General features: G+C 39.7%; 1 protein-coding gene across 2 annotated transcripts in view; it reads left to right on the plus strand.

Annotated features, from left to right (window-relative positions):
* The window catches only part of SLC12A4 (solute carrier family 12 member 4), a 46,606-nt gene extending 37,353 nt beyond the window's left edge, over positions 1-9,253 (plus strand). For both annotated transcript variants that reach the window (XM_069027305.1, XM_069027306.1), the window contains 9 exons: positions 237-341; positions 1,311-1,479; positions 2,555-2,750; positions 3,435-3,604; positions 3,782-3,913; positions 4,010-4,117; positions 4,792-4,976; positions 7,647-7,780; positions 8,097-9,253. In XM_069027305.1, the coding sequence (XP_068883406.1) occupies positions 237-341; positions 1,311-1,479; positions 2,555-2,750; positions 3,435-3,604; positions 3,782-3,913; positions 4,010-4,117; positions 4,792-4,976; positions 7,647-7,780; positions 8,097-8,188 (1,291 nt within the window). In that variant the 3' untranslated portion in view covers positions 8,189-9,253. The remainder of the gene's footprint in view (positions 1-236; positions 342-1,310; positions 1,480-2,554; positions 2,751-3,434; positions 3,605-3,781; positions 3,914-4,009; positions 4,118-4,791; positions 4,977-7,646; positions 7,781-8,096) is intronic.
* Positions 9,254-9,459: the final 206 nt, after the last annotated feature.

Genomic DNA, 9,459 nt, shown 5'->3' on the forward strand with positions numbered 1-9,459 from the left:
AAATTAAGCCTGGAATGGTGATGTCATCACATATGTTTTACTGGAACGTTTGCATTTTTCTCATGTGATCTGTGACACAGACATTCATGTACAAGTTATAAATGTAGATGCAATACATGCTATGTGTCACATTATTAAACTCATTGCAAGGTGCTCAAATCTCTACAGCCTGACTGTAAGTGTAAAATTAAGTGCTCATGGAGCCCTGTGTTGGCTGAACTGTTTGTTCTTCACAGTGCAGAGAAGGAGTGGGGTGATGGCATCCGGGGCCTGTCACTCAGCGCAGCGAGATACGCCTTACTCAGACTGGAGGAGGGCCCTCCACACACAAAGAACTGGAGGTACTCATCTTGGACTAATGAAATTACTTTCATAGTTATCTGCTTACACTAAAGGAATTTAACTGGACTCCAAACAAGATGCTTTTGGTCTGTGTGAATGAATTTATATGCCCAGAATACTTAAAAAAGAAGTGTTGAGTTTGCTGTATGCTGTCCTGTCACTACCAAGCCCTGCTGTATGGACCCTATCTGGAAAGACCTTTAGTGCCCCTTGGATCTTTAACTGGACTCCAAATTGGTGAATTCAGAATTGGTACCTGGGGAAACTGGAAGTCTGTGAGTACAGAGGAGTAGAGGCCAGGAAACGAACAGTGGCCAGCATTGTTCCTTCTGATGTCATCCCTTCTTGGTGTTGAGAACAGATTAAGTGGGTTGGGCATGGCACAGCCCTTGGGCTCTGAACAAGAGGACTTGGAATCTACCAAAGACAGAGTTTTATAGATCTTTTTATACTTGCTCAGCCAGACAGAAGAGGATTCAATTGATTGTGTAGCAATACCTTAAGGAACAGAAGGCAGGTGGGATCTGTGTTTAGATGAAAATACTTTCATGTTTTCCATGTGCTGGGGTTCTGGATACAGAATACAGATATTTTCTTGGCACAGGTATCCAGACAGATCTGGGAGAACAGTCTTACAGTATGAACACTATGTATGCTCCAAAAGTACTTAAAAGAGCCTTGAAAAACACGCCTGTAAATAAAACACTAATGCAAGCCTCTTAAACTGAGTATATCAGCAGGTTTTACTACTGTCAGCACAATGCAGCAGCAGAGTTCCCACAGTTTCATATCTGTGTTTAACCAAGAGAAACAAAACATTAAGTAACACCTCTCAAATGTGTCAGATACAAAAAGAATGTTTCCAAGTTAATATTCAAGCACAATATAAGTGATGAGAGGCAGTTTTTTACATGTGTTATTGTTAAAGCCTTAGTTAAAAAATACATTGTCTTTTTTATTTTCTCCAGGCCTCAGTTGCTGGTGCTTCTGAAACTTGATGAAGATTTGCATGTAAAATACCCTAGACTGTTAACATTTGCATCCCAGCTGAAAGCTGGTAAAGGTTTGACTATCATAGGATCAGTCATCCAAGGGAATTTCTTGGAAACTTATGGAGAAGCCCAGGCTGCTGAGCAGGTCAGTGTCCTAAGTCCTGAAGTAGAAAGGGGTGGGTGGGCAGGTAATGTGAAATTTTGTTTCCTAATCATACATGGAAAAAAGCATCTTATTAAGTCTTGTGTGAAACACAGGACAAGTTGAGCAGTGCTACAGCTGTTCAGTAAAGGACTTGAATACATGTTTCAGCTGCCAGTTATGCCTTTGGGAATGCAAGATCAATGCTCACAATGTTTGTAAACAGCCTTACTGCAGAAAACTGTCTTTATTTATGGGAAATAATTACTATGGAAGTTTCTCTATGCTGCTTATTGGAGGGAAGAGGGCTATTTAGTTTTCTGAACATTCCAAGTAGCATTTCAGTAACTGTCAAACTTAGCAAATGTGGGTTTTTTTCAGTGTGTTGATAAATTTATTACAAAAAGCATTGAAGGATGGTCCTGAAAATTTTTCAATAAATTACTTAATCTGCCTCATTGTGTAAACATGACATCATAGCTGTGTTTACATCTGTATAGCATCAGCATATTTGTTTTCTTCCACAGAGGCTTTTTCTGTAGAAAAGTTGTTACAAAAGGAAAACTAATTCATGGGCTATGTGTTGATCAAGTTTATTTAGTTTTTAAACAAATAAGAAGCATACTTGATAGGTATGTGGGATTTGGTGCTTATATTTGTAAATTTAATATGACACAGCATGTAACATGGAAATCTAAAACTGGAAATCCAAATGAAGTCAATTGGCCTTGGGTTTAAAAAGGTGAGTGTTATAGGATTAGAAAATGAAAAGTGAAATAGTAATCCAGATATCACTATATACTACTATGAATAAGAGATGATAGCACAAATGAAAAAAAACCCTTACTTTAATCTGTTAGAAATGATTGTGTTTGGAAGGCAATTGTGTTTTAAACAAGTGGGTGTTTTCTGTTTTGTTTTATTAAGGAAATCTGATGAGCAGAACTTTGCATTGTAATGTGCTTTACCTATGGACATGTGAACCAGGAATTTACATTGTAATCTCATGACAGAGAAATACTAGGAGTTCCTTTTGGAAAGGAAAACTGAGATTTTTTTTTCCTTGTCTGTCTTGCAGACTATTAAGAATATGATGGAAATTGAGAAGGTTAAAGGATTTTGTCAAGTAGTTGTAGCCAATAAAGTTCGAGAAGGAATTGCTCACTTGATCCAGTCCTGTGGACTTGGTGGCATGAAGCACAACACTGTGGTTTTGGGGTGGCCCTATGGGTGGAGACAGAGTGAAGATCCGAGGTCTTGGAAGACTTTTATAGGTGAGCTTTAATGATTCTTTGTGATCAGACATTGTGAACAGAGATGTTTATTACACACATGGTACACACAGGGGATTTTAACAGAATCCTTGTAAGATTGGTTTTGAGTTTGTCTTTTTTTTTCTAGTATTCATGGAGAAGTAGGTATTTTCCCACAAAACTGCTCTGTTTGAAATACCACTTCCTGTAGGTAAAAGACCTAAGAAAGATCTTCAAAGATTAATCTAGCAGCTAAAACTCATATGTCTAACTACAAATGGTTAAAAAATGCTGGTTTTATGGCAAACTATAATTTGTTTCCTAGATAATCTCTGTTTTGTCACTGGCTCTAACCTATCCTTCACTAGTGGATAACACCCTCCTTGCCTCTATCTCTCTTCTTCTACTTTGGTCCAGTTGTTTAATCAAATTAGAACAGAGCAGATGCTGTCTCCTCATACTTAACTTTGAAGGTTGCTGCTTTTCTTTTGAATGTGAAATAGGGCTTGTGTTCCTGCAAGTCTGCTTTATCATGGCTTTGTCATTTGGACTGATCTGTCTGTGCAAGCCTTGCTGTACATACTTTTCTTTATTTAAGTGATGACTTTTATGGTTTGCTGACATTTGCTCAGTGAGCAGCATTTTTCTAACCATAGATGACTCTTGCAGGATTGGAACTAACTGTGTTCTTCCCCTCCTGGGCAGGTACTGTTCGCTGCACAACAGCAGCTCATCTGGCTCTGCTAGTTCCCAAAAATGTGTCTTTCTACCCCAGCAACCATGAGCGTTACAACGAAGGCAACATTGATGTGTGGTGGATTGTGCATGATGGAGGCATGTTGATGTTGCTTCCTTTTCTTCTCAAACAGCACAAAGTAAGCAGCTTCACAGAAAATGTCCCCCACCTACTTCTGCATGCTTTAGTTTAAAGAAATAAGGTCCAGTTGTAGAGCCTGTATTAATAAGTGAGAGTGGATATGTTGCTAGGTTTCTGTTTTGTAGAGCAAAGTATTATTGGTTCAAATAGCTGAGAGTTTGTGTTCCCTCACCAGGTTTGGAGAAAATGCAAAATGAGAATTTTTACTGTAGCTCAGATGGATGATAACAGCATCCAGATGAAGAAGGATTTGGCTACTTTCCTCTATCAACTCCGAATAGAGGCAGAGGTAGAAGTTGTAGAAATGGTAAGGGAATTGAGCCCGTATTTCACTTTATTATGCACGTGGTGATGTTTGGTTATGACTTGATTACAAGCACAATATTTGTCCTTATTTCTGCAGCACAATAGTGATATCTCAGCATATACTTATGAGAGAACTCTTATGATGGAGCAGAGATCTCAGATGCTGAGGCAAATGAGACTGACAAAAACTGAGAGGGAAAGGGAGGTACGTAATTTTGGTTGTTCTCTATGGGCTGCTGAGGGGAATGACACAAGTGCCTTCCTAGCAGTGTGTTATGTAGCTGCTGCTTAAATTTAACTCCTGTGTTCTAAAGATGTAAGGAAATACTTGTAGTGTAGCTTTTTTTGTTTCCCAAAATTACATGTAGTTCTTATTTTTTCTTTATCTGGGATATCCGGTATTTGTCTCAATTTATAGCATATCCTGTTCTCCTACTGAAGATGTCATTCCAGTTTGGACTTATAGGACACATGGCTATGAAAAATGTCTATGACACGTAGCTATGGAAGATGATCCATCTTTTCTGCATGTGTTTGTCAAGCTTTTTTTTTTTTGTTGTCGTCAATTTTGGGTCGGTCTTGTCTGTTGTTTCTGACCATGTCATGATGTGAATGAGACTGACTTTTTTTTCTTGTATAGATACAGGCCTCTGTCAGTCCAAATTCTGCTTGGCTTACACTCATCAAAACTGTTGAAAGTCAGTTTGGTATGTAAGACTTTCAGCTAGAGCAAATGCCTGGTATCAGAGCTCTCCTGAAGGCTTAATTGACTGAGCAAAATAAAAGATACAATGGAACAAAAAGTCTATAATTGCTTAAAGAGAACCAGAGAGCATAAAAGAGTCTCTGAATTCACCTTGTCACTCCTGTCCCCTCCAGGCTCAGCTTGTAAAGGACAGACATTCAATAGCACGTCTGGAGAGCCTCTACTCAGATGAAGAAGATGAGGGAGACCCTGTTCCTGAGAATATCCAGATGACCTGGACAAAAGAGAAGTGTGAAGCTGAGAAGCGGAACCGAGGCAGTGCTGTGGGAAGCTTTAGAGATCTCATCAGCATTAAGCCGTGAGTCTTGTCTAAGTCTACACTTTGCATCTCCTGAAAGTCCACATGTGCTGTGCTTTTATTATCTTCTGTTTCCTAATCCTTGGTTTGGACTGGTGCTATAAACACTGAGACCTGGCTATGAAAAGACAGCAGTTAGCCTTCCCAGAAATCTCTAACCAATCAAATGTGTACACATCCCTCAGTATTTCACTTGGTATAGTCAAATTCTAAATTGGAGCTGTTAAAATCCTGTAACAAATTCTGTCCTGTCTCCCAAACGCCTCAATAGAACACACTGATAATTTCACTGATCTAATCAGAACTTCTTAAAAAATATGATCATTTCCCTATCTAGTGTGTAGTGTGGATGTTTAACACATAAAGGAAGAAGCTATGGAGATGGTGATGAAGGACTTGGAATAGCATCTGTGTGTGATAAACTCTCTGAGACAGACTTGCTGCTGCAGGAGCTCTGACGTAACAACAGCTGTAGTACTACCACGTGTGTGCCCCCTGAAGAGTGAGAAGTAAAGGTCTATTTTGGCTTTGTGTAAAACTGTGTGAATCTCCTGTGACTTCTTTGATGTCCTCCATCTCACATGAAGAGCTCAGTCAGTCAGTTTTGCATACTTGGCCAAGTTCCATATTTTTCTTCCTGATAAATCGAATTCAAATCTGTTCTAGGCTGAATCATACTGTAGAAATTCTGTTGAATTTGGTGTTAACTACCTGTACTTTTTCCTCTTCCATGCTTTCAGAGGGTGGGAAAACTTGTAAGTTTGTTATTTAAATTAGAAGTACATTAAGATGGTTGAGAGGAAAGACTTAATTTTCTCAACTAAAAGCAGGAAAACTATGTGTACTGATAGAAGGAAAGGCACTAGAGTTGAGCACTCTTAGCAATGTTTTAAAGGGAGCAGGATTAGCTACTTAAGCTAAGTATCATTATAAATAGGATGTAACAAACTACAAGAGTTGTCCTGACGAGAACTAAGGATAGAAAACAATTCCAGTCTGAACCTATTTTCTTAAGCAGAGTATGACACAAGCAGGGGGAAACATTACTCATTTAAAGAAGCTCTCATTTCACAACACTGCTGGATGTTATTTCTGGCAGGTTCTGGGCACTAAACAAGCCCTTTCTTGTAGCCTACACCTTCAAATCACTGGGGAGATGCCAATTTTAAATATCACTTTAGAGAAAACCAAACCTTGAGTTTTTAATACCCTTTCCAAAACTATACATAGCTAACAAATGTTATGTTCCTGCTGCTGTTTTTTTCCTCACTTCCTGTAAACATAATCTGGCCTCAGTGTTGTCCCTGGCTTTCTGAAGCTCATATGGTGAAGACAGAGGGTGTCCTTGCTCCAAATTATGTAAGAATATGAAGTAACAGAGAGGTAGTTCACAGTGGGTAAATTATTCTGTTAGCATAATAAACATTATTTTTCCCACTGCATCTTCTTTTTTCTGTGTATATAAATTATTTCTTTGCAAATCTGAATATTCAGAAGAGCAGCAAGGTTACTGAAGAGTTTTACTCATATTCATGCAAAGCTGAATTGATGAAACCACAGATTCATATTTCATTTGTTTCTACCAACACTTATATTAATATATTAAAATGAAGACAAAAACCCAAGTGGAAAGGCCTCAAAAGCGTAAATATCTTCTCCTTTTGATAAGTTTATTTCTGTATTGTATTTCCTTTTCTGTTACCAAAATAGTGGTGGATTTCCTGTAAGAAGGAAACATTCCCTGGCTTGAAATCCCTAAAGGTTACTTTTGAGTTTTCTTCCTGCATGAATTGATGTTATTTTTTGTTAATATATTCCAAATAATTAATGCTTTTACCTCTCTTAGCCTGGATTCTTATGTGGAGTGGAGGCTTACGAGATTATGCTGCACCTATTCCCTTTTCTCCCCTACCTTTTGAACTAAGTGGCTACTCAAGTTTGGAAGTGTGATTGAGATTTTAAAGACACCTGGGTAAAAGTGTTTCTTGTAAATAGCCAGGCAGAGAGGTTGATTAGTGTCCTGAAGGAGAGGTTAACATCCTTATTACACTCCAGAAAAGCCCCATCCATTCAGCCTGTTAGGCTGCCTTCCTGAACTTCTAGGAATCATGTGATTGCAATCTGTAGCAAACCAGGCTTTCTCTGGAGATGCCAACTGCTGTTCCACACCAAGGGGGAACTGCACTCCTGGGAAGTGTGGGCTGAGCACGATGGTGCCAGTCTCCTGCTTGGTTCCCATGTCTTGGAGAGGGAGTTTTGTGGTTCTGAGTTGGGAGAGTTGCATGGCCTGTGCTGCCATGGGCATGAGGGGTCTGGGCAGGGATGCCCTGAGGGAAGTCCCTGCAGTCACGAGTGTGCCCAGTCAAAGAGCACATCCCCTCTATGTTTTCTTATGCAACACTAAATCATCTTTATCAAATATGCTTTTTGAAGAGCAGTGTAACTTTCTAAACTGAAGACTCCAGAGATCTTAAAACCAATGGACTAGCTGTACCTGAATAAGTCTGGGAAATCTCTTTTGTATCTTCATCACAAAGTTTGAAAAAAATTACTGTGTTGACATTTAACAGGGTATTTAGGAGATTTGAGTATGCTTTAAAGGACCTTTTTAATAATTCAGTGTTCAGAGGCATGTTTCTAACAGTAGGTGTGAATGTGCTTCTTCTACAGGAACCAGTCTAATGTCCGAAGGATGCACACAGCAGTGAAGCTAAATGAAGTCATTGTAAATAGATCCCATGATGCCAGACTTGTGCTCCTCAACATGCCTGGTCCTCCAAAGAATACTGATGGAGATGAAAACTGTATCCTTTCAGGCAAGGCCCGGGCCACACAGAAGGTTTTCCTTTAATCTGTTCTCTTAAATTCATTTTGCCACCAGTGTTGTTGAGCTGTAACATGTGACAAAGCGTCCCCTGAGTAGAGGGTATTGGCTTGTGGCTGTAAGGCAGCAATTGCTTCAAGGAAAAAGTGCCACAAACTCACAGTATTTTGATACTTAGAGGGATACTTGCACTATGCCCCTAAGCGAGACCACAGCTGAGGGCTGTGAGCTGGCCCTGCTCTAATCCCTTTGTATTTTGGTTTTGATGCTTTTTGTCCTTGACTTTACTGAAACAGACATGGAGTTTCTCGAAGTCTTGACGGAGGGTCTGGAGAGGGTATTACTTGTTAGAGGCGGCGGCCGAGAAGTCATCACCATTTACTCCTGATTTAGAAGCTCCTAACCCTGCTCTACATTTACCTTCTTGGCCATAACGGACATTCCAGTTTTAAACGGAGAAGAAAAAAAGGTTTTTTGCCTAACTTTCTCCTCATCCAGTCCTGTTCATTGTTTTTCCATTTGCAACATACATATCTTTTGGGATTGCAGTATTTGTTACGCCATCCAATTAGCAAAGTAAATTAATTGTGAAGCTGCCACATTATTCAGTTTCTGCTTTGGTACCCCAGCATTTGTGCATGTAGTTTTAACACTAAACCTATCTTTAGTCAGCACTGCTACGTGCAGTATTTTTAGTAACTGTATGTAAAGTTAGGACATGAAAGCCAGTTACTGTAAAAAGATTTAAAAAGCTTTTTATATTAGGTTTGGGGGGATAGAAGTGCATTATATAGCAGCTAGGTTCTGCTGTTCAGCTATAAAGCATTTTCTAAGAGCACACTAAATTGTGAGAGGACTGAAAAAGCTTTCCTTTTCTGGGTTTATTTCCAGAACTAAACTCTCAGTATTGGGTAAGAATTTATACTTTTAATACATTTATTGATAGAGATTTAAATAAATTATGTTGATATAGTTGAAATTATGTATGTAGCTTGCTATAAGTTTTGTTGCTTCTGAGACTTCAGGTTCTGTGAGGCCAGATCCCTATTTATTTTTGTATTTATTTGTCAGAAGTATTGGAAATGCAGATGCAGACTTTAGGAGAACAGAGATCTCACAATAAATTCTGAATCACCAGTGGATTGAAGGACCAGTCCTGTGCAGTTCTTCCATGCTTTAAATTTCTTGCAGACCATCCATCAAAAGTACATTGAGCATGTTGGAGTCCCGTGTAGAGCCAGGTGCTATGCTGCACGCACAGCGATGGGATTGCACTTGCCCAAGTACAGGGGACCTGCTGCTTCATTGTATGCTTTATGCCCTTAGAGGGAAAAGAAGACAAGAAGACCTATATTAACCAATAAGTCTCTGGAGATTTTATCAAGCCCATTAAGTTGTACTTTATGTACAGAACATTCGTATTTTTTCAATAAAATGTTGCATACACTTTGAACCTGCTCTGTGTCCTGTGTGTGAGGGTGGATTGTGCAGGAGGAGCCTCTGCCCTGGCCCAACATCGGCGCCACTGGACCCACCAGGCAAGGGCCAAGGGGCTGGGGCCGTGTTGCTGCTCACCCAGATGGCACAAGTCCTGCACAGGGGAGCTGCCACCTCGGACTTCAGAGCAGCTGGGTGTGTGTCTGAGGGAGTAAAGCCTCT

Source organism: Aphelocoma coerulescens, chromosome 11 (assembly GCF_041296385.1).
Source record: "Aphelocoma coerulescens isolate FSJ_1873_10779 chromosome 11, UR_Acoe_1.0, whole genome shotgun sequence".
Lineage (NCBI taxonomy): Eukaryota > Metazoa > Chordata > Aves > Passeriformes > Corvidae > Aphelocoma > Aphelocoma coerulescens.